At 42.0% G+C, this 25,717-nt stretch overlaps 1 protein-coding gene across 1 annotated transcript in view; it reads left to right on the plus strand.

The window, feature by feature from the left end:
• The window catches only part of LDLRAD4 (low density lipoprotein receptor class A domain containing 4), a 295,037-nt gene that overhangs the window by 96,331 nt on the left and 172,989 nt on the right, over positions 1-25,717 (plus strand). Inside the window, exon 3 of the mRNA XM_054814850.1 lies at positions 8,238-8,696. Coding sequence (XP_054670825.1) covers positions 8,657-8,696 — 40 coding nt within the window. The 5' untranslated portion in view covers positions 8,238-8,656. The remainder of the gene's footprint in view (positions 1-8,237; positions 8,697-25,717) is intronic.

Genomic DNA, 25,717 nt, shown 5'->3' on the forward strand with positions numbered 1-25,717 from the left:
GGAGGCAAACAGGAGTTTAAAACTCTATTGCTTCGTGTTGATTGTTGTAGTTTAGTGTGAAAATCCAAACTGGCAGAATATGGATCAGCAAACCTCAGGATTTTTCAGTCATCTAAAGTCATGTGCAGTTCTGTAGGAGAAGTTTTAGGTGTTCGTTATAACAAGGATCCTTTCTGGATACAGTCATACATCTTTCTAAATTTTCTATGGTACTGGAAGTAAAATGGATTTGTGCAGTACACGATCTAACCTTCTTTAGGTTAGCAGAGGCATGCACACGTGACTGACCTTTTGCACGGACTGCAGCTGCATTGCAGAATGCCGTTGCCTCCTGTGCTGCTCACAGTCACGTTGGGAACACCCTGGGCTGCTGGCCCCAGTGCTGTCTACGGTTTCTTTAAACTGGGTTTTGCTTGTCTGGATAACGTGCCATCGGCATTTCTTCGTGCAGTATGCAGATGACACTGTAAATAAACCAGGTGAATTCTTGTGGCGTGGCCTGATTTGCAGTAAACTAGAAGTAGCTTTGTGTAGTAATGTGTATGAAATACTAGTGGGCCTTTCTCCTACGTTCCTTGCCCTCCTAAACAGCTGCTGCTCACAGCAGATGGACTTTCATAGCACTGACTGATACAGCCTTCCAGAAAGTTATGAAATTCTTAATCAGTGCTTCTTCAGGTAATGTGGTGGCAGTTTATGCTAATTCAGTTACATAGTTCATGTTTTATTCTTTAGCAGAAGAGGATTTTCTTTGGTCCTGGCCCAAGTGCATAGGATGCTATGTCCTTCTTGAGAGTGGCTGAGCAACCTCACTTCCCAGTGGCGTATGTAGCAAACCCAAGGTGCCGTACAGATAGTAGTTTTATTCTCCAACAGCTTTTATGCCCCTTGAGCATCTCTTCAGCACCAGTTCATTTTTTTATTATAATTAGCACAGGTTCACTGTTCTCTTCTGCATTTTGCGTTTGCCAAAATCAGCACTGTGTCGTGCTTTTTCATTCAGACCGAGTGTTTTGACAGAGATTGGAATGATGTTGGATGACTCCTCCTATTAATCTCTGAATTTTCAGATCCCCATATATGTTTACTTCCATAGCTCCCAATATTGTTCAGTGGGAGGACTGCACCATTCCGTGTCCATACAATGCTTGAGATTTGCATGTGGGAGATACTCTCTTCTGCATTTCCTTTCCAGAACAGAGTGCAGATGTTTCTGCCTTCAGAAACGAAGTGCAGCTTGGCTAGATCCACACAGTCTGCTTTTTATGAGCAAAGTAGGTATGTGTGCCTGTATCTTTCATTGTGTATATTAGGATTTCTGACTGCTCTAACCAATTCAGTGGGAGAGGTTGGTTTCGGCTGTGCTCCCTTTCCCTGGTGGGTGCGATGCCCTCACCCAAAAGTTGCTGCCAGTGGAGAGAGGAAGGGTGCTGCTGGATCTCCTAGGGGTAATGGTTGACATAACTATAATTTGCTGCAGGAAAGGAGCACTGCCCATTTGCTTCTCTTATGCAAGGTCTGTCAGTGGAGATGACAAATGGCCATGTGCTCCTGTTATACCTAAAAACCTAGATAAAGAACTTGGGAAGCTTGTGTTGGCTGGCGAAAAGCTAGGAGGCACGTGATGCACGCTTGGAAAATGGAGAGCTTGTAAACAACGTACATTGCTTGTGTCTGTGTGGTGGGTTCTCAAAATGAGGTGAAAGGAAGCCAGAAGAAGCATTTTGTTGCTGTGGGAGAGGAGGAGAGAAACGTGTCTTTCATCTAATGCTCAGCTCCCTGTTGCTAATGGTCTTAACAGGAGATTGGCAGTGGCCATGCTGTGTTCTCCTGAGGTGTTTCCTCCTTGCTCACGCATCCCGTGTGGCACAGCAGAGTTAAACCAGTAACTTCCCTATTCTGCTGCTGCTTGTGAGGGTGATGAGGTTCTGCAGTGATGACTCACAACCGCAGCTTTTCTGGTGGTGTGCAGGGATGCTAAATGCCCTTTGGAGTGTAGCTGGATGTTGGATACTCGAAGTCTGGGAGATAGGCAGAATCCCCTGGGATTCTGGCAACTGCTCGTTTCTCATACAAGTCACAGCAGTCAAAAACTTGTGATCTTTTCTCCAATCTGCTCAGTGTAATTTCTGCTTGTATCAGCCTTCTGCAAATCCAAATAGTAACCCTGTGTTGCTTTGGAAAAAGATTAATTGATACTGGATTCTGCTTTTACTACTTTTTTGTTATTTTGGCAAATAAAATTCAGAGCTCAGGTTTTTTTCTGACTGGTCAGGTTCACAGAGCAGCATGATTAATGATTTCTCTTGACAACTTCTGGTAATTATAGTTTTATTAATGTCCAAAAATAAACAATGCAATCTTCTCATTTGCCCTGCATAACACAGCTTGTACAATTTCTCTCAATAATTATGTCATCCAAACCCAATAGCTTGTCACGGAGATCTTAGTAAACTTTTCCACTGGGGTTTTACTGCATTCTGTCAGCACAGCTATGGGAAAATGTATGGCCCTTTAGTTTGTTTGTAGAGATAGAAAATAGAGGACCGAAATTAATTATTTCACTTAACAAGATTAATGGAAAGAAATGTGGCATGCTCCTTTGTGTTATCAGTTGTTTATAGGATTTCTTCAAGTGAAATACTCCTTGCTATCTGATTACCAGAAGCTATTCACTTTGGCACGAAGCTACTAAACAGGCCAATTTTATATCATTGCTTCGGTTTGTTGCTTTGCTCCAAAAAGAAAGAAACAAATAGGAGGAGGAGGAGGAGAAGAAATGGCTGTACCAAAACATTCATCCCTTTTCTTTCAAACTGGGCCTTGTCTATAGTGGGTTTTGCAGTGTGTGCTGGCATTGGTGATGGGGATATATTTTGCTTTATAGAACATTTTCTTAAGAGGCTAGAAAAACCGATGCTTGGTTTTGGCCATATGCCCTCTTCTCAAGACCCATTTTGTCCTTCAGCTACTGCAGAAGGACCACACCTCGCTTTGGTTGTCCTCTGTTTGCCCCAATTCAGAGAGTGCTGTAACAAAAAAGAGGAACGAGAAGCTTGGACACTATTCCTAAACAAGCTGAAGAGTATCTGAAAGTATCTGTAGGAATATAAATATGCGTAACATAACTTAACATAGAAACTCATTTTGTGTGTCACTGAAATGCACCAAGAAAGTAAAATAGAGCAGCTGTTTAAAAAGTCACAACTGACCTATACAAATATTGAAGATAGAAAGTGAAAGCAAATGATGTATATGTGCCTGTGAGAAAGATGCGATTAGATAAACATATTTTAAACATCTGGTTTTCAGTTTGATTTGTGTATGGCCTCCTGTGAAAGTCGCCTTGAGTTAAGAGGTCTTTGAGTTATGGAGCATAGTATTTCCCAAGAACCAGGATTCACTTAGCGCTGGTGCAATGGTGTCTTGGAAGGAAGACAAATCATAGATAGAAGTAAATAAAATAAATGAGGATCGCACAGTAAAACACAGGCCTAAAAAAGAGTAGGTATAACTGGAAGATATTAATATTCCTAGTTTAGAAGTCTCTATGAGAAGCAAAACCAAAGCCTGGAAAACTTGGTGAATCCAAAAGGGGAAGGAAAGGTGAGCTCTATGTCTGCACATATGCTTCATTTTCAATTACTTCAGCAAACTTCGAAAGTTATTTTTACAAACACCGTTTTATAAAACCAAAATGTTGGAAGTGTTTTTCCAGCCAGAAACTTCTGAAATATATATCCAAGTCTATGCTGCCTTAACCTCTAGGCCCATATACTGAAGCCAGGACAAGTACTGAACTATTCACGTGCTTAAACACTTCGCCTCGGTCAGATGACTTTTTTCCTTGAATTTGGCAACACCCTTAAATCTCCTGTTGAGCTGGAGTCATGCTGCCGGCTGGGCCAGCATTGCTTCTGTCCTTTTAGCCACTGAGGAGGCGGCCGAGCTCCGGCTGGGGGTCCGGCCCCGCGGGGCACCTGCCTTCTGCAGGGAGCGCGGCGAGAGTAGGGCAGGTTCGCTCGGGCTCTCTGCCCTTTTACGCTGCTTTCACCTGAAAGCTAGAAATTCAGGCAGTGACTCCTCCCTTGATGAAGTTAAATTAAACCATGGCTCACAAGCTGTTCAGTAGCTTTCTCAGAAATGTAAATGCCTGGGCTTGCTCTACAGATACTCCTGTTAGGAATTTTGTTAAACGCCTTAGCGAAACGCTGTCCTTAAGGATGTCTCGCGCCAAGGGCTGCCACAGGAAACGCTTCCCGTGGCCATAGCCCTTCTGACAACGCATCCAGTGAGTACCTAATGTCTGTGTGGGAACCAACAGCACGTGGCCAAAGCAACAGGCTGTATATAGTGAAAGGAAATGGAAAAAACCCAAACAAAAAACCTCGAGCTGCAGCATTTACATGTCAGCCTGTGCTTTTGAGTTTTTCAAGACATTACAGAGATATTAGTCTTGGAAAAAGCAGTATTTCACTTCTGCTTTCGGTGCAAATTCCTCTGGGCTTGGTCCTAACTGATGACTGCACACCACTTCATAAAATGTAGATATTACTGCAGCATTAAACGACCCTCATCGGCTACTTTTCTCTCTCAGATTCTTTTTTACGGTGGCCCTTTAATACTGCATCTCCAAACGTTTAGAAAAGAGGAATAGCAGGTTGACTAGCTAAATATACCATGAGAACATGTAACTCACATAAGGTGTTAAATAGTCAAAATATTTTCTGTTTGCAATTTGCCTGAGATTCAGATGGTGGTGTCTTTCCCAGGACCAAATCTGAGAAAAGTGGAGGGGATGAAAACAAACGAATTTGAGTTTTCTCTAGGTATTCAATCACATAAGCACATAGTAGCTGAAAATCTTTATAGCACAGCTACATATTTATAAAACACAATGTTTTGCTTGGTTTGCTTCTGAGACTCATATAACACTGCAGTGGATGAATGAAAGCAGAAGTGGAAGCAGAGTTCCTGTTGCAATTGGAAAGGAGGTAACAGATGGAGCAAAGAGAAAAATCTCTAGTCTTTCTAGTCTACATTTTCTCTTTGCCATCTGATCAGTATAATGGGACGTGTTCCCACCAGGGTCTCCACAGGTTGTGAAAAATACAGTAGTTACATCAAAGATCACACCTTGTTGTAGTTTTATCAGTATGGTTTACTTTCCACTCTCTTTTCAGATACGTATTTTCACTTTTCAGTCCTTCAACGTTTCTGCACCACAGTGGTATAAAAGGATAAACTCAGCTTCGGTGTTGTTGGCTGAGCCACACTGAAGCGTGTCAGCAGAGGTCCTGACCCATTCCGTGCATGCAAACATGCCAGTCTGCTAGGAAACAAACACGAGCCTCCTCTGTTTAAACATCAGTGCAGCTTTAATGGAAAATTTCTGGATAATGTAAAATACAATAGAAAGGTCATAGCTCTACATGCTGTTAAAAAGTGGAATTTGCCATTTTCCTGATTTGCTCTGGTATCAGCTGGGCTGCTTTGTCGTCTTCACCTGGATGTATTCGGAATCCGAGAGACCTGAAATTGTTGCACAAATGTGACCTGTTGAAAATACTCATTAAATAGCCTGCTTAGCCATAAGCGTGAAGCATTTTAAAAGTACTGAACTTGGTTTTGAGTTGTGAAGAGGCCCAGCAAGCGCTGAGCGCTGCGCAGGTTGGCCCCGGCAGCCTGCTCCGTTTCCTTACAACCTGCCAGCCGCCTCCGAGTTCATTATCTGCCAAGGGAGAAGAGCGCTTTCGCAGTGACAGAAGATGCTCACTTAGGGCAATCGAGAGATATCAGTATCTTCTTTCACTTGAGTCCTTAAGGGAAGACTGATGCAGTGCACTACCTTTTAAATGTTAAGGTCTGAATGAACTCCGAGTGTTTCAGTGTCCTGTAATGTTGTTAAAATTACATCTTTCTATCTGAAGAAGCAGGGGTTGCTGAAAGTGCCTGCATTACAGAGTTTCTTCGGCACTGTTGGGTTCTTAACTAATTTAGCAGAAATGTTGAAGATGTGGAAAATAATTCTTCTTTTAATAAAAAGTTAATTTTCAAGAAAGTAAAAGTATTTTATTCTTTTAAGAATCGGAAGCTTATTATATCTAATACAAAGATGTAACAATAAGATAATTTCCCTGGATGCTAGGGTATTAGTGCATGTCTCTTGAGCATCTCTAAGATGGGGAGAGAAATTAAAATGCTGAAAATAGAAGGCATCAAAACTGTGGATTTATAAACCAAAATCAAAAGTTACAAGGCTGAAAATGTGAATGCAAATATGGACCTGCTCTTATAAATATAGAAGAAACTCAGGCCTCTAGAGAAAAAAGCTTGGGAAATGAGTGCAGCATCCATCTGTAGTCATTATAGAATAGTTAGCACAATGTTAAGAGCCAAAAGAAATATGTGCTGCGGTGTATGTATATTACACTTGCTCAGTTGTATGTGATTTAGAATAAAATAACCTCATATGAAATGGTTATTAGTTGTATAGAGCACTTCGAAGGGCTGAAAAAGCATCTTGAGGAGCTGGCATTCAGGAATAGTAGCATTTTAAACACTACTCTAAAATTTTTTATGCAGCTTTTTCTGATACTGCATGTAAAGGCGTTTTCGGGTTTTTTGTCTTAATTTCTACTTTCTCCTCTATTAAGTTGAGATGTTTGGGTAAGAATGGGGAAAACATCCTAAATCTGTTCTGTAACCTTATTTGATTTGAATGCAAATTACTAGATTTGAATACAAGTAACTAATCAGTCAGTCCTGTGCTGTGCTTTGAGACAAAAACGTGTGTTCTTCAGTAATACCGGCACAACAAAATTGGGGAAAAAAAGCAGCAACATCATTAAGATAGAAAATTCATCTTAGCCGCTAGCTTTCATTCAGTGTGTTTGGAGGAAAAGGGCATTCATCAGGTGCCAGGCTCACTTAGTTGCAGTGCCACACCTGAGAAGGATCCTTTTTGTCCCCCAACAAAGGTCCCTAACGAAGCTCTCTCGGGCCGGCTGGCTGTGCGCTTGGTGATGCCTGCAGAGCAGAAGGTGCCCCAAGGAGCAGGAGAATCTTCTCCGTAGTTTTCAACCATCTGGGATATCCAGCCTTACGCGTTGGGGTGTAAGCTAGTCTCTAGATCTTGCAGGTCAGGGCAGAGGGTGAAGTGGGGCTGGGGAGCGGGTGCTGGGTTATTCACGCCGGCCTGCGGAGCCTGCTCTTGCACTGTTCTCCTCAGCATCTCTGATACGGGCTGCTCCAGAACCTGGACCTCGCGTCCGATCCAGTACTGCAAACCCTGGCTAGACTCATTAGCTAAAATCCATTAGTAGATCGTAAGATCATCACAGATGTAGTTTCAACCTGCCTGTGCCACTGAATTGGGAGACAGTGAACCAAGCGTTACATGAAGTCGCAGGATGGCTGGGGAGTGAGTGCGTTCTCCTCCAAGTCCTCTTTTCTTTCTTCCTTGTTTTCTAAAATAGTCTTCTCCCTGAACATGTACCTGTCTGCTGTTCTCCTTCACCCCATAAAAGTAAATGTATCCTGGTTTTTAAAAGCCAGATGTGCAACAGCTTTAGTTTTCAATGAGCTGCAAATACCCATGCTGTGCAGAAGTAGTAGTATCAAGAAAAACTTAACCACCTTTCTCCTGTATAGCCTGTGGGTGTTTTTAACTTTACCGAATGTCTGAAAACATCCGAATTGCGTCATCTGTGTTACAATTGGGATTTTAAATAGATAATTGACAGCAAGACAAACAAAGGTTTTTAACCTCAGAAGACTGTTAGAATGGCATATATACTGTCAGCAGACAGCGCGCTCTTTTCCTGCTCCAGGAAAGAAGGGAAGCAGCTATATGAAATGCTAATAATCTCACTGTGGTTTTGAATAGACTAGACTTGAGAGCCTTGAGTATTTTTCCTTTTCCCTTTTAACTGCAATTTTGTTATTGTATTGCTGCCCCCATCTCTGCTAAATATGGCTTTTGAAATGTAAATCATATCATGTTCTCAGAGATGCATATGACACCCTCAGCACTGTTCCTCTTTGCACTTCAAAGAGCTGTGTGGTCACACTTTGCATCTCAGCAAAATCACAATATTTGCCTTCTGAAGATCTCCTTTAATGTGTACAATCAATCCCTGATAATGTGTTTCGGGTTTTTGTTCCCTGGAGTCTGTTAATTTTAGTGTTGCTACAGGTCATCAGGAAACATAATCTCTTCTTTTTTAATTTCTCAGTGAGCGTGCCTGAGGGGAGAGGAACACAAGAGAGGAGAGACAATTGAACATCATCATTGGCCGAGACCTGAAAAAATGGTGCTGGATGAACAGAGGATTAGAACTTAATTGTAAAAGGGAAATAAAGTCTTGGCAGGTGATTTGCTTCATTTCTGCATTCATCATGGCCCAAATCCTCTGGCTGGCTGGTTGATGGTACTGTCCAACGCTTCCTACTTAGATTCAGTGCAGATCCCCTCCGCCTGCGGATCAAAAGACCTGGGATCAGGTGGGAACTGGATGGTGCCAAATACGGGAATGGAAAGAGAAATGGACTTGGACGAGCTAAGATGGAAGTGACTTGACAGCTCCAAGCTCAGAAGTTGTCTCCAGTAAGGACAGGTTAAGACGGGAATCTCAAGCTTTGCTGGGAGAGCAGTATGCAGGAAGCTGGTTTTCAGGCCACAAATGCTTTCACAGGTAAGGACTTCTGTTCTAGTTCAGCTCATGGTTTTGGGACAGTTCACTGGAATTTAGAAGATAAAGTGAATAGGTCCTGGCTGTCACTGGTGCCTTGTAGTACTTTCAGTTTAAATAATATTTTAAAACAGTTCACTTGAGGAACAGTTAAAGACTTATATTAATAGTGAGTAACACAGCCATATTTCAGGCCCTCTGAAGTGGCTGGCCACAAGCCTTAGGGATGGTGTGTCTCAGCTTTCCTCAGTAAAGTACTCATTAACAGCTTAACAATGAGTGGCCTCCTGGATCAGCATAAAATGTAGTCTGTTAAGTTGCTCTTGTGTTCACCACGGGAGTTTGGCAAGGGCACAGGATGGACACGGTTCGTATCAGGAGGTTTCTCAGCGACATGTCAGTGTTGAGCTTTATCTCATCAGCCAGAGCGCATCTCTGGGCAGAACTTGCCAGGTACCTTCTCCTGTACTCCCGCCCGCCCTGCACCATTGACCTGCTGCAATGCTTGAACTGGCAAAACCGGAGGGTTTAAATGGTAAATGTTTCACCCGAGTCCAGTGTATTTCCCTGTAGATACATTGAAAATAATGTAATGAGAAGGAGGATGCCAAGGTGATGTCTCTCTCTGAGGAAAGCTCCCTCTAGTGTAAAATCCGCTGGAGTTCATTCAGTGCTTTCCGTGTCTGGACTGGTTTCTGATTTGAGAGGTGGGAGAAGGAAATGGGATCAGAAGATCCTGCTGCTTTGGTTCCACATCTGCCGGCCAGCTGAGACCCTGCAAGAAATGGGTAGAAAAATCAACTGGCTATTCCTCTTGCTTTAGTGGAAATAGATAATGGATTAGTAGCATAGTGAAAATTAGTGATGTGCAACACGTTTATTTTTCCAATTTAAAGTTTTTGCCTTTAGAAGAAGGTTACTGGATTGTGGTTTGTATGTATGGGAAGATTACGTTCTGTCTTGGGCTGCTTTACCCCGGGCTGCCTGCTGTTCTAGGAGCTCTTCCCAGGAAGGAACAACAAAACTGTACATTTCGCTGTGGGCAGGCTCCTGCTTTGTCCTTTCCCAAAGCAGATCCACCCTCAGAGGCTGGTCCCACCCCTCTGGCTGCAGTGGGGTGGCAGCTCTGTGTCTGGCTGTCCGCATCAGCACATCAGTTTGGAGCAGTAGCAGTTCTGAACTGTCTCTGTTGCGTCGCGTTGCTTTGATTTACAACACAGTTTCCATGCGTGTCAGCGAGATGTGTCTTGAAGGAGAGGAAACGGGAAGCTTTTCTTCACATGTGGTCCAATGCTGATGGGAGGTGTGAAGCCTGGGACCGCCGCAGGGCCCTCCTGCCTCTGCCTGGCCAGCAGCACTCTCCTACAGCTCCCCGCTGCCCTTCTTGTCCTGCTCGTGCATCTTCCTCCTCGTTGCTCTCTGCCAGCCCTCAGCTCATTCCTAGGAGCTTTCACGTCTCCTTTGCTCTCCACCAGAATTCCTGCTGGGTGGTTATCTGTTCTCTTCCTTACCTGCCCTGCCTTCTGTGGCTCTCTCCTTTGCTGAAAACCTTACTGCCTTTAGCACCCTTGCAATGCGATATTATTTTCTTTCCAGCTTTACGCTCTTCTGCCACAGCACCTGCTGTCCCTTAGCTCCCGGAAGGTAAGGGCTGTTGGCACTGTCATCAGGGTGCTTGGGCAGTGGGTGTCAGAAAGCTGGTAGCCTCATGACTGCTGCTGGGTAGAAGAGACCTGGCAAAAAGAGCTGCATAAAATTCAAGGAGATTAAACTGGGGTCCCCGGAGGCCCAGGACAACAGTCAGATTGTGGTGACAACCCAGAAGATTCAGACCTATTCTGGAGACTCACAGTGTGAAGGTTGCTTGGTCTGTCGTAAGGAATTCTTATATTCTTTTGGAGTTGTCCTCAGGTAAAGATGTTAATAAACATTTTCAAATCTTGGTAACTGTACTAAAGAATTGTTAAACATTGATTTAAATTGCACCATACATTCAGGAGACTTGTAAAGGAAACAGGTTGAAATATCATTAAAGGCAAGGACTTTTGTTTCTTCCAACTTGTATCAAATTGATACCCATATTTGCTTTTTGGAGATCTTTCTTGTTCCTTGTTAGATTTATATAATGCATTCAGCATTAAGCAGTGGGTAGGTATGTATTTCTTAGAGAAATTCATCAGACTGTGTTATGCTAATTTAAGAGTTGCAATAAAAGTGTAATGGCAGGTTGCTCCTGCAATCCTCACTATGCTGCTCCTTTTGTTTTAGTGGAATACCAGTTTGGCTGTAGGAGAAAACAGTAGCTGCTAGTGGGACAGGGGGCATGACTACATGCAGAAGGGAGCTAATTTGTCCAGAAAAAGCTTCGATACCTGAAACCTGTGCAGTGTCAACACTGAATCTAGCCATGTTAAGTGATTGCAGCTATTGCAAAAATCGGAGTAATTTCAATTTACAACTGAACAGAGCGCTGGCAAAAGAAGCCTGGGAGGACGATGCGTCCATGTAGCCACCTTTGGAGTATTTCATAAACCTCCTTTCCACCTTGCTAATCGCTGTGACCTGGAAAGGCTTACAGTTAAGGCTAGGGGATATTTTGATCTTGTCTGTACGCTCATTTTACTGGCACAGATGCCAAAGCTGCCCTTTTTTGCAGATGGCTCTTGTTCCAAGAGATGGGCTCATCCAATGACTTTATCGTATATTACCATAGAGTAGCTTACGGTTAGAGCTTTTTCACTTTATGGCTAAATACTGATTTCAGTAGATCATGCAAGTATAATAGGTTCAGGATTACCGAATGTAGAAAAAGCAATGGAAGGGAAGCGCTCCTAGGCTTGATTAGGAAAGAGATGGCTGAGCCTATAATGGTAAAAGGCAATTTGAGTGATAGCAATCATGAAAGAGTGAGCTTATCACTCTTCAGAACATGAGAAGAGAGAACTTGAGAGTAAAAGCAATAGTATGCAAGAAAGTAGATTGCATTCAGGTCATAGAACTGATAGGTAACATTTATTGGGAAACAAACCTAAGAAATTCATGAAGGCTGGCAATTTCTAAAGGAATTAACTTTTTATTTTCCAGTCACAATAAAGAATATTAAAAGCACAAATAAAAGATGTCCCAAGAAAAAAGAGTAAGAAAAGACAAAATTGCATGATCTGAAAATTGAGGACTCAGCAAGAAAGTGGAAACTAGCTGTCTCACTAGAGATGAGTATGAGAGAACATAAGAAGAATGCAAGGGCCAGATCAGGTAGGCCATGGCACAAAACAAAATGCAACTAATAAGGACACGGTAACAAGGAAACATGCTGTGTTCTCAGTAGTAGTAAGAGGAAGACAGAGTTTCTGGACTACTAGTTGAAAGGGAATGACAAAGCTCATGATCTGATAGTGCAGAGAGAACCAAGTAGTTCATGACATTTTTTGCATCATTCTTTGCCTAAAAGGGCAACCTGTAATCAGGTGCTATGAAAAGGACTGCTACCTTGAGAAGGCTAAGAATTCCAACTACAGCAGGAACAGAACTGATTATAAACTAATGCGATAGGATAATAGGTATTTTAGAACAAGCTGCAGCTTATTAAAACTAGCTCTGCAGCATAGGGTGAAATGGCTGAAGCAACGTCTGAGCAAGTAGTGGTTACACTGGAGAACATTTGGAGGACAGTCTAGATTCAAAAAAGCTGTGAAAAGAGCAAACACTGTATCTACATGTAAACTTTCCTGGGTTCTCTCTTTTCCCCTTTGGAGTAGATAGCTTATCTTAAATTTGTAGGGAAAGAAGTTTGAATTGAATAATCAACGGATTTTTTTTAATAAATAGCCTGTAGATAATAATATAAGTGAATTTGCATGGGTTTTTTCCCAGAAGGTACCTTGTCAGTGGAGCCTATTTTCCCTGTAAGGAGAGAAATAGTATATCTTGATTTTTGGAAGGCTTTTCACCCTTTCATAAACAAGGTGGCAATATGGGCTACAAGATCGGTACACAGTTGGCTGGAAAGTTGTTCTCAGAATAATTACTAGTGATTCATAGTCAAACGAGAAGGATCTCTCAAGTGGGATTCTGCCCTGGATTGCCTGAAAATATTCAATATTTTAATTAATGACTTAGATGATAGAATCTGCATGTAAAATTTCCAGATGACACCAACAAGGGAGAGGATGTAAACCCTCTGAGCACAGGATTAGAATTCAAAATTAATGTGGTATATTGGAGAACTGATCTAAAATAAATATGATGCAGTTCATCAAGGACAAGTTCTAAATTGTGGTTGGGCAGGAATAATCAGCTGTGCAAATCAAAATGTAGAATAACTGGTGAGGCAGCAGGTCTGCAGAAAACACATGGGCAGTTGCAAGAGTTCAGAAAATGGCTATGAATCAACTATACTATGCCATAAATGTTATGCTAGAATATATGGACAGGAGTCTGCGTGTAAGACATACAAAATAATTTTTCCACTCTACCTAGCATTTGTGTGGCTGCTGTACTACTTCTGCTCTGAGAAGCGCTCTTTGGGCCCATTGGAAGCATCCAGAGAAGAGCAAAAGGAAAGGCCAGAGGTCTAGACAACATGACCCTTCAGAACTGAAAAAAACAGTCTTTTTCAGACTAGAGCAGTAATTCTCAAACTTTCTGAAGATGTTTTTCCTAGGTTCCCACGAAGCAGTGGGGATTTGTGCCAGGGCATGTGTCTAATGCACTAGGCTACATGGCAAGATGTGGCCGTGATACAGCGGTGCTTTGGTGTGATGGTCAGAAGGACCACCTGGCTTGCATGCTTCTTAGCTGCCATGAAGTACTACACCTTCTGCCTTGGCCTCTCTCAGTGCTGCACCAGTGCTAGGGTAGCAGTGGTGGGGATTCTGGACAGCCAGGGTCTAGTTTTTTAAATTAGCTACTTTCTTCACCAGTGCTGGTGTAGGAAACAGTGTGATTCTGAAATCAGCTCTCCATCATTGGGGAGTGTGTGGCACAGGGACATCCAGGATGATCAAAGGATAAGGGGAACACGATGAGATGGATTAGGAATCAGTGTATGAAGCCCCCTGACCTTGCAAGGTCAGGTTAGGTCCATCAGGATTTTATTAGCTCCGTCTCGGCACAAGCTCTGTCAGACCTGGGCTGACTCGGAGGCATTCCTGCCCTGTGACCCTCAGCACTGTTAGAGGGATTATTAGCTCTGGCACTATGGAAACCAGAATAAATAGTTAAGAGGTTGCTCTGTGCAGTGGGCCCCTGCCCTTCAGTCTAGCACTGACTTTTCCTGTCACCTTCTGATCCCATTCTGTCATAGCTTCATATCTTCTCCCTCACACCTTTTCCTGTGGAAGCGATGGCACCCTCAAATCTTTCCATAACCCCTTGCAGCCTTATATCTCAAGGTCATTGTCGCTGAAACTTGACCTTGGGCCGTATCCAGAGATGCGAAGTTACTCCCAAGGAGCAACTCCTCAGCTTAGCTGACACTCCCCCAGGCCCTGCTTTAGCAGAGAGACCAAACTCATCTGTTAGGAGATCCTCATGCTCATAGGGATGCAGCTTGGTGGGGCTTCTCCAGTCCCCCTACCTCTGCTCTGTATCGCCCTGGCACTCAGGACTTCTGCTGCATTTCTTGTCCTGTGTTTCATGCTTTCCCAGCCTTTCTCTGCCTCTTCCCCCACTGGTGCCCAAGTCCCCTCTCTCTGTACTGAGGCTCCTCCATCCCTCCCTGTTTGTACATCTGGGCTCACTTCTCTTCCAGACTTCCTGCCCTTTTGGTAATCTTCCTGCTTTTCGCTGCTTTCCTTCACCTTCTTTTGTTTCCAGACCTCTCCCCCTTCCAGACCAACTCACTACAACTTAATTCCAGGTTGTCTAAAAGCCTCTTCCCCTCTTTTCTAGACTCAGCCCTTCCTCTCCTCATCTGCCCTTCCCTGAAGTGAGTACCTTTCCCCACCTCACATCTCTTCCACAGTGACTTCTGCTAGTTTGTGTGGGACCTTTCATTGCAGGAAACTGAGCTGAGAGCCTGCCGCTCGGTTTGGCTTCTCTCCCCGCATCTTGTTTTGCTTAACTGCTGGCGTATTGGGTGGAGATGTCTCTGGCATGGGGGTGGTAGTTCCAGAATAGAGAGGCTCCTTGAGGAGATTACATGGGAGACCAGATAAATTGTTCCAGCAGATTGCATATGACCCAGTTGGCCATTATTCGTTTAGAGAATGGAAGAGTGAGGGAAGATGTGATAACCATTTAAAAGTATATGGAAATTTCATGTAAAGAGGAAGGTAATAGAAACTGTTTTCCAGTTCTGCTGGGGATAGAGCAAGAAGTAACAGACTAGCTTACTGTGGTGGGGAGATTGAGGTTAGACGTTAGGAAAATCTTTCTAATGGTAAGGATAGTTAAGAACTGCAGCCCATTGCCTAGGGAGGTTGCACAGTCTCCGTCACTGAAGGTTTTTTAAGAACAAGTTAGACAAATATCTGTCAGGAATGGTTTATGTGCAGTTGATCTTGCCCTGGGGCAGGGGAATGGACTTCATGAGAGCACTTCCAGCCTTAACTTTTCTGTGATTCTATTATTGCTGGTTCCCTGGATAATAAATGTACATTTTTAAAGTTAGTAACCCACCTGCCCTACTTTGTCTTCTCAGTGTTTAAGTAGATTCTGTTGAGCTCTTGGAATAATTGATAAAGGATAGATCAAGAATCTTAACGTGTTTAAAGTCTTGACTCTCTTTTTGCTGGAGTATTGCTCCATTGCATTCTTTCTAGCCTGGCTTTCTTCTTTAAACATCTTATTTTGGGGGGTTGTGACATGTGTTTCTGTGTCTGTGCAATTTGTATAGAAATACTTTAATGTTACAGAGATACTGCATCCATTCTTCTGTTTCACAGTATGCAAGTATTTTAAGAAAAGCTTTTACCACTCTTAGATAGTAAGCATATTTAAAAGGTAATTATTAAGAATAACCAAAGTAGGGCAAAGCCAAAGCAACTGCCCTTTGAGATTGTTTTCTTTATTATTAATAAAACTGTGTGCAATTTACTTAACATCAAATAAATAAATGATGTATCTGATGCTGAAGGTAGCCTTCTTCCTTGGAATTATAATTGAGGCTCAATGTAAAACAGCAAAACAGGTTTGAAATGTCTTCTAATAAGTATATAATGTAATTAATATTAAAAGCAGTTGAAAACTCATTTATACATCAACACAGGTCTCCCACATTGCTGCTGTCATTATTTGCATGATTTTCAATTACAGATAAACATTTCATTTAAAAAATACAACTTGAATATGTAGCAGAGCATTCTCACCCCCCTCTGTTCCAGTTTTGTTTTCATCTGCCTCTTGAAGCTGCTCTGGCCTTCCTAAAATCTCTGCAATTTTCTTAACAAATGCATTCCTATTTTATGAATTTTCAAGGTTACTATGTCACCCACAGACAACTCTTACTGTCTCTTAGTTCCTGGGAGAAAGAGATTGCTTTTTGCAATGTCCCTTACTCAGCACACAGATAGTAACAGATCGCATTCCATTGTATTCCCTTAGATATTTTATTTAGAGTGTGCAATTTTTGGAGTACAGATAGTATCCTCAGCAAAAATACACAGAAGAAAATGTAACCTCACTGTCTAAGAGTTTGCTATCTAAATATGTTACACTCAATGAGTAGCATTTGGTGAAAACTGTTTTAAGTATAGTAATGCATAGCTTGGAAGTCTGCTCTTCAGGGTTAAATGCTTTAATAGAATTACAGGAGAGTGAGAAACTGTGAAAATCAATTCACGAGCGGAGGTGCCATATGAGAGCGATAGCTTTTGGTTACAACCTAGTTCCTCTGCTGTCCTTAAGATCAGTGATTAGAACAGCAATGCTTTTTGCTTTAGGTCGCTCTTCAAATCCGGGAGGTCAGCTTTTAAGTTTTGATCACAAACTTTGTGTAAGTGAAACATTGTGTTTTCTTCTGTCTTTCCTTTCACCTCAAGGAAACAGATAGTTCCCGTCAAACGTCTGGTTGAAGGACTGCTTAATCTGTAACTGAACAGATACTGCCTCTGCTAATTGAACTGTGGCAGTCCTTATGCAAGTGGAGGGGCATTTCTCACAGGCCAAGGATGTAATATTTTAAATGTTTCTCCTTTCAAATTTTTATTTCACTGGAGTAGCAGACCTCCTTGCCTGTTCACTTGTTTCATGGAAGTACGACATCCTTTTCCTCTTCCTAAGGGGAAGAATGGGAGAATTTGGGTGGCAGTCACTTCAAGATCGCCTTGCTTTGTGAAGCCACCTGGAGCTCAGTGCACGTGGAGGCAGAAAAAGGCAGAAAAGCAGCCAAGAGGACTCCTGAGGAAATGCCATGGTGTGATGTCCTGTGAAACACCTTGAGAGACACTGGACTCTGAAAAGGATCCGCCACAGACCTGGCATTCAGGCCCTTGATATTGCAGGCTACTGCATCATGTAATGCCATTCCTGTCAAGCTCCATCCTAAAGTTATTACTCCGATCTGGAAGGATTTTCTTTCAATTTTTATTTTTAAATTAAATTTTGATTAATTAATTGAGTTAATTTAAATCCCATTTAAAAGTCCTTTAATTTTCAGTCTAGGTGTAGTCTTGGCTATATGTGCATGGTCCACTTGTTCTTGTGACAGTTATTCCAGAGCCCAAATGAAAGGCTGTTGAATTGTGCAGGCCAGTGCAAAAGATGGTTCAAATTTAGAGAAACATCATGGCCAAGGCTATGATTAAAATTATTTTATGAAGTAGTGCATTGCTGGAAATGGCAAACTTCTCCTTCCCAAAGTCATAGGAGGGAATGCTTTAGCCTGTTCATGGAGGATGTTGAACCTGGAATCCTCACCTTTGAGAACCATTTTTAGTAGATGATATTCAGCTGTAGCGTTACCGTTTGCAAAGCTGATGCTTCTTTGGAAATGCCCATCTGCCATTTCTCATTTCTTAATAGTACATGTCACGCTGCCTTCGCATGATACAACTTAATCAGCCAAATGGCCAATTCCAGACTGAATGCGACAATAAATTTAGCTGTAAATATGCTACATTTCACTGTTTAATCATAATAAAAAGGCAGACTTTTTGAATGGACAAAATGAATGCGTAGTCCCTCAAGTAAAACCTGGAAAATAAAAAGGGATGAAAATTGGTTGTTAAGTTGGCAGTGTATGTTTTCTGTTAATTCTTTCTCATTAATTAAGTAGCCTTTTTTTGTTTTGTTTTTTTTTCTTTCTTTTTTTTTTTTTTTAAAGAGAAGAGATGGGATATGACATTCGGGCCATGCCCGTGGCTGGCCAAAGGTATTTTCGCAGCTGAAAGGGCCCCTTGCGTGCTGAAGGTAACGCTCCCGCTGGCGGGGCTTCAGGCAGAAAACAAACCTTCGGCTGCGGCTGTTGAGGGTGGCCAGACATCCAGGGCAGGAACAGGCACTCCTGTCTAACAGACCCATCAGCTGCATGTCATCCGGCACCACATAACCCGTGGCGGGGGAAGAGGAGGGCGAGGGCGGGCTGCCTGCCCCCCGCCCCCCCCCACCCCGGCTGCCGAGGAAGCCCTGAGGGGCCGGGCCGGCGGCGGGAATGATGCTGCCGCCTCGCCTCGGCGCTCCGGTGTGAGGCGGCCTGGAAATGCCTTTCCTTACACGCTTAAAAGCGGTAAAAGAAACAGCATAAAACCCCAATCCGTGCAAAAGCTGCTGAAGGACTTGACTGCGCCCTTTTGGAAGCTGAGGAGGTACAGTGGCAATATTAGCCCAAACCTAATTTTATTTGTGTAAAAACGGTGCAGGATGTTCCCATGCGTTCAGCTCCAGGTGGTGGGGTTTTGAGTGAACAGCATGAGGTGAAGTTTTGGTTCAATGCTTGTTTTTTTCTGTAATGTCAAGCAGGCCATTTGACTTGATTTTCTATCAATTTTATTTTACCATAAAATAAATAGTATGAATAAATGTTACATTTCTTTGTTGTATGCTGTAGCAATGCCTTTACAAATCAGAACTTGCAGTTTGGGTAAACAGAGAAGTGAAAATATGTGACATTGCAGGATAAATGTTGTGGTGAAAAAGCCTAAAAGTTACTGAGGAGAAGGTAATATCATGTATACAGATTTTGATGCTACATTTACTTCTCTGATATTTACACCCTTTTAGGAAAAGAGGCCAGGATGCATGGGGATTAATTTACTTGTCAGGCATTTATTTTGTTGTTGTTTGGTTTGGTTTTTGTTCAGAGTAAAGCTTCTTGTGGGTGGACACAGTCCTTCTGAGCCTTTCTATGAATGCGCACGTTCCGGCGGCTGTATCGGCTACATCTCCCATCCTGGGGCTTGGCTTTCCTCACAGAATCACTTCCTTATGGAGCAACCTGGATACGCCCAAGCACGCACCCCACGCAGCGCCTCTCCCAGGTTTTCTCCCCAGGGACTGCCCAACCCCTGCTCCAAACCCTTTCTAGAGGGATACTCCCACCCTCTTTAATTCCTACTCAGCCCTCAGCAACAGTGAGTAAGCAAAATGTTCGGATTCTAGTAGGATCGTTACTTGTTAATAGCGTGTAGCCTTCAAGCCCTGCCAGCCTCTTACAAACACCCAAACATACTCCTCTCCCTGGAAGAGAATATGACGCAATACTCTGATCTATCTGTAATAACACTGCTTCTTTCTGAGATCCATCTTTTCCAAAGCTCTGCTTGTGTCGGGCTGGGAAACTGCTCAAGGGGGCTTTCAGGCAGGTGGGCTTTGACAGTATCTGGAGCCCAGAAACTTGGGGTTTGATATCAAAACAAAATTCCTCTGTGTCATAGTCAAGTCCTTTCTGGTAGTCATCCCACTCTAATTTGATTATAAAACTTAACCCAGTAGTTTGGGCAGCTGAATCCCTAAGCTTTCTTTGAAAACCATCAGGATGTGTTTCCCAGGGGTTTGCGCAGATGTATCTGTGTGTGGGTGGCAAGCGGGGGCACTCTCCCTGCTCTTCACAACCACGGGTCTGTTTCCACACTCTCTTGTGCCAGGATTAACAATCTGTTAACAATGAAGAACGGATTGAGTAGTATCTCTTTCATACATTGTGTGTTTTGATTTTATTTCTTAAAATTTTCTGCCCTATTGTGGGCTCTTTGTGTCCTTAGCTTTCTTGCTTTCTTCAGTAGAAAGTCACACCCTTCTGATTTAAGGGCAAGAATAGTGGAAGCTTTGTCTGAGGAGTGAGGAGTTAACAATGAGGATTTTTCATGATGAAAACACCCAGAAAGAATCCTACTCTTCAGCCAGCATCTAAGCAGCATCTTCAATCCATGCCTCTGAGGATAAGCTCGCTTCTGTTGTTAGAATAGCATCATTCAATGCCATTTGATTGCTGACAACACTGCGTGCCTATCTGTTGTAGGTGTACATATGCTGAGGTGGTGGGAGGAGGACCCAGGACAAGGTACTGGCTTGAGAAAAGCCTGGAAGACTTGCTTGGATATGAATTGTTCAAGAATTGTCTGTTTATCCTGGAGGCTTAGACTATACAAACCAGTAATTTATACTGGCTGAGGATGGATTCACAGCCTGGCTGTGTACTCAGTTGGTCCTTGATTTAAACGAAAAAATTGGAGTGTGTGCATGAGTCTCCACTTTTCCCCTTTCTGAGCTTTATTATACTTGATTTGTTTATCTCAAAAGAAATACTTTCAAGATAATATCTGCTTCCAGTTGCTCAGAGCGAGAATTTGAAGAGACACGTGACCTGCCACAACAATGCAGCAGTAAGTTCAGAGAAACTACAGTGTTCCTAACTCAGGATGTAGGTGGCATCTGTGAACTAAAGGCACCTTTTTTTTTTTCCTTTAGAGATCATAATTTTTCTGCCCAAGCCAGTGCTGTTTATAGGAATTGTTAGAGTTTCTGTGTAATAAAAGGAGTAGGGGTAAGCTCCAACAATAAAGGCAACAAGTATGGTTCTTGAAGATGTTTTTATTCAGTGCCTTCTCTAGTGTATGCATGGAAAAGGGGACATAGCATTGACTTAGTGGCTTTTGTAGAATCTCTCAAGTATGTTACTGTTTTAAAACCATATTATGCTACTTTTTGATATAAACAAGTTAATGTTCTCTCAGAGATATGACTCCTGCTCATAGTGATCAGTGTTGCACCAAAGAACCTTCAACTGAGATGAGGATCCTGCTGTGCCAAAACAGTGAAGGTCAGCCACTTCTGAAATCTCAACGTATAGAAAAGGCAAGATAGAAGCAGAAAGAAAAAGTACTGCTGTCCTCCATTTACAGATAGGCACCTAAGGCACAGATGAAGTATTGACATGGAGTGAGCTAGAAAGCTTGGCAGACCTGAGAACTCAAGCTACAGCCTCTGAATCTGAACCTAGTATGAAGAGAAAGATTATCACCACCGTATTTATTTTTGTCTCCAAGCCAGCAGTATACCTACTGCACTATTTTCTCATATTTCCTCTGTTGAATCTTTATTCTTTTTACTTGCTGCCATGAGGAGAAGAACATAAGTCAGTAGGATTTCTTGTGGAAACTGGAGGCTTGCTTTATGCCAGCATTGCTGGAAAGAATTTCTCTCAAGAAGAATTACAGCTGCCCATAAAATGTATGACACAAACAACCCTTCTCATCTGCAAGTATTAATTGTGCATTGGGAAGAAGGGGACGCTGGGATACAAGACTGCTTGAAGGGTATGGAATATTACTTAAGGGCTTAAAAATTGAATTGCCAACTAGAGAGTAGGATTATTGAAATTTATGGGCACAAAATTTAGTGCGATGAATACAAATAAAGCTGTCCATGATGGTTTCACTTCTTTTTCAAGGTTCTTTAAGTGCAAAATATGATGTTCATTAATGTAATGTAGGCAGGCTCATTGCTTTGTTGCTTTATACGTGTATGGATCAGACTTACATGGCGTCTTAAGACGTATTTTGAAGAGCCTGAAGAGAGAAAGGTCTGTTCTTTATGTAACTTGTTTTCTCTGAAGGAACAAAAGCAAGTTTTGTCAGAAGATCATATTTCATACTACAACTGGTGGTCTGTTTGGAAAGCAAACAAACAAGATACCAAAACCCACAAGTATTCAGGCCCTTCACCTCCAGGAAATCCTTAAATAAGCATTCAAGATTCTTCATTTTGCTAAGGGCCATCTTCTGCTACATAAGCAAAACAGCGTTAAAACCAGTCATGGACAGCCAACGGGGAGAAAATTCTCATGCAAGTGATATTGGCTGTTGCTGTATTAGCATTTTGCTGTCAATCAGTGTTGTGATTGTGAACGAAATCCCCTAGCTGTCCCCATTCGTGGCATTGTGGTTCAGCTCACAAGACAGCTTTGTTGCCACCAGATTAGCCAGTACTTGCTAACAGAAGACTAGAGAAGATGAAGTTGCTTTTTTCCAGCTGTTCGGTACCTGTGGCCTAACAAAGAGGCAGTGGGATACTGGATGTGTTAATGAGAGAAATAAGGAAAGAAAAGTGACACATAGGGACAATATCTAAAATTGAGGTGGACTTCCAGAATTTCACCCTAAAAAAAATATGTTCTTGAGCCTGCCACCTGGAAAGAGTGTTCATAGAGAGACAGAAGAAAGACATCAAAGCCTGACGTGTGATGGTTGCAGAAGGTATAGCTGAAGATAAAATTAGATGTGCATACAGTGGTTAACGTGATTCTCTTAACAGTGATTGCTGTCATTACAACCACACTGAAGTTCTGCCAACACTGGGTTAGAAAAACCTTTAAGTACTTGTACAGAGAACAAACTCTGGAAATCTTATCCTTAAACCAACAGTCTTGAAACAGTTTCAACTGGGAAAGAGCTATACTCATTTTTGAGAAGAGCATCATAAGTCTAGTGTGCTGATTCCTGGTTATTCTGTTTTTAAATATAGGACCACTCTCTAAAAGTTAGATCAAGTGAGACTGTGCAGACATTACATGATGCCAAGAAATTAGTTCCCAGATATTTATAAATAAACTCTTGGTGCACTCCCATTTTCCTTCCTCTTGTCTTTGCTATTATCCCACGCATTTGCCCTCAGGCTTTCCGTATTTTTTTATAGAGATGCTAGTAGTAATTTTCTTTTTCTGAATTTTATTCTTGAAGAAAATAGATCAATTATACAGTGTAATGATGGTTAGGTTACAGCTAATAGCTGTAGCTGTTAACCTCACGTATTCTTTTTACCTCTGTGGTAATAATGAATCATTAAATTGAGTGGAGCAGTAATCCTTGAGATATAAAAGTAGAAACTGTTTAACAAAGGCATTCCAAAATTATAACCTTAAAAATTCTTTTATTGATTAACATTGTGTAATATTGTCAATATCTTACGACTGTTATGAGGTTTAAAAAGTGCAACTTAAACTGTGAGACTAATGTGTCAAATATTTGCGTACCCTGCTGCAGCATATATGCTTTTATTGTACTTGAATCTTTCAAGATTATTCTTTGGAAATTAGAAGTTAAATAAAGAACAAAGTAGTCTTTGTGTAAATGGTACAAGAGATCCCATTTTAAGAACGCTTGAACAGTTGTTAAGAACACTTAGTTTTGCTAAATGCATCTACCAGAAGAGACAAAATTGAATAATATGTCCAGTTCATTTAGAAAGGAGTATTTCAAGTCTCATAATGTTAAAAAGAATCACATATGCCTTTAGTACAAGGGGAAGATACATTACTGCTCTGGTGCACTATGAAAATAAATGTATGTATTTTCTCACCAGTGTGCAGATGTTCTAATGTATTGATGATATTCTTACCTGCCACTGTTATCTTTGTTGATTATGAATGACTAAATTGTTTAGTGTGAAGTGAGACAGTAACCCTCTCTTTTCCTTTCCTGTCTCCGTTACTTTCGGTTTGATCTGCAGCTTTGTTGAAAGTCATACTGCTCAGTTTTTTTCTTCTGTCAAGTTTTACAATAGAAGTAGACCCATAAGAAGTTACAGGGGTCATAACACCTGTCATTAGATTTCTATATTCTGAACAGGTAATGATTGGTTAAGCTTAGCTGTCAGAGTTTGTATATTGGGAAGAATTAAGGACAACTGAAACTGCATCCTTAAAACAGCAAATAGTTTTATATTAGAATGAGATATTAAAAGAGAATAAAAATTGAAGGGACAAAGGCTAAAATAAAGCTGATCAGAAAAGATATGAAGATTATCAGTCTGAAGATGTGACGTAGATTTGTTTTTCTGTTCTCAGTAGTAATAACACTTAGTTGCTTTGTCTCAGGGTGATTTCCCTGGGAAAAAAGATGACTCTGGATTTTACTACCTATGACAATGTAGTTGAAATTTGGAATGATCACTTTCTTAACGGCTCTGCATCTGCTCCCGACCTACGGTTGTAGGTGTCATGAAGGGTAAATTACATATGATTTAGAGTTCAGGTATTGATATTAGCAGTTGCGTGTGGCTGCATAGTGTGTCAAACGTAATGTTTATCCTCAGATTTATTCTGCTGGACTTTATTGTTAGATATTTGGAGATTCAGTTTCCCCATAATGACTTATGCTGACATTGGAAGACATTGCGTCTCTGATGATCTCACGGGTACTCTTGTTACTGAGAAGAGCTGTTCCGTTTGCTGTGAAATATATCATGTTGAGCTATACATCCCTGTATTAGGCAGAAATTATAGGGAGTGGTAGTTTCTTTTATTAGACCATCTAATTTAGTTGGAGAAAATAGACAAGCTGTGTGTGTTGCAATTCCTTCTTTGGGTCTTTGAAAAAGGTCCTGAATGACAGGTCTGCATGCTCCAAACATTGCCTGTTTTTTCCACTTGTATCTGTTGATCAATTAAAAGATAACTTGTCTCTTTATAAAGCTTGCCTTGATTAAACTGCCATGTCTACAATAAACCACAACTTTGTAATTTTGTCCTTTGCCATTCAGGCCACATAGCCTTATTTTCTTTGAACTGCCTGAGTTAAAGTTATTCTCAGCCCTTTTGCTTTGTGCTGAGTTCTCCCTTCACATTTTTTCACTCTGGGTATAGCCAGAAGGGCTGACTCTTCTACCTAATCTCAAATCAAGTTGTGCTAAAAACCCGATGAAGCAGTTGAGCCTGCGATTTGCTTTTCAGTTTATGTTGTTCCCATCCCCTGAGACTTCACTGCAGACCTTATTGGTAGCCAAAGTATTTATTTTGTGGCCTGTCATACGTGATTCAAGCAATCTATTTAAAGCTTGGTTTCATGGTTTCATGCTCCTCAGTCAAATCACCTTAGCTTCAGGGGCACACCATCCAGCTTTGCATCCTTGTGAGGGGAATTTTCCTAGAGCAGGTAAGTCACTTTCTTCTTTGTAGCATTTGCAGTTTTCTGTCAGTTTGAATGTACCTCCTTCCTCCTGATCCCCCACTCCTCTCAGAGCTTTGCCTACGCTCCACTAGTGACTTTGCCACGGGAACCTTTTTGGGACCTTTTTGGGACGGCAGTGCACACGATGGATTCAATACACGGAAGAGAAGTACCGAGCCCCTCACAGCTGCCCTGTGCGTGTGCCACCTTTCTCACCTCTTTCTGATGACTGATCGAAAAGAGAAGATCCTTTGGATAAGACTCACCACCTCCTCTCAGGGGTTGTGGTCCAGCTGGTAGCTTGAGAACCTGGCTGTATGGCTTTCTGCCTCTTCCCCATGCAGAGAGGAGCAGCGGTCAAACAGGAGGCTTTGCTGGAAAATTATGTCCCCTCTTGCTCCAGCTCACAGGACTGGCTTCTGCTAGCTCCGACGGTCCTACCAAGACTTGACCAAGCTGACTAGTAGTTGTTTCTGTGGAAGAGCTATGCTGAGGAGTAAGTGATTGGAAGATCCCTTCCAGTGTTTGGACTGGTGTGTGTGTTTTGAGTTATGACACCTCGTGAAGAACAAGATTATTTTTTTAAGAGACTGTTTCTCTTCCTGCAGGAGAGGTGATCATGCATAAGGAGGCTTATTGCAAAATCAGGATTCATATTTATTAGCGTTAGTTAGAAATTTTATGTCATCAGACTGTCTA

The sequence above is a fragment of the Grus americana genome, chromosome 2 (assembly GCF_028858705.1).
Source record: "Grus americana isolate bGruAme1 chromosome 2, bGruAme1.mat, whole genome shotgun sequence".
Taxonomy (NCBI): Eukaryota; Metazoa; Chordata; class Aves; order Gruiformes; family Gruidae; genus Grus; species Grus americana.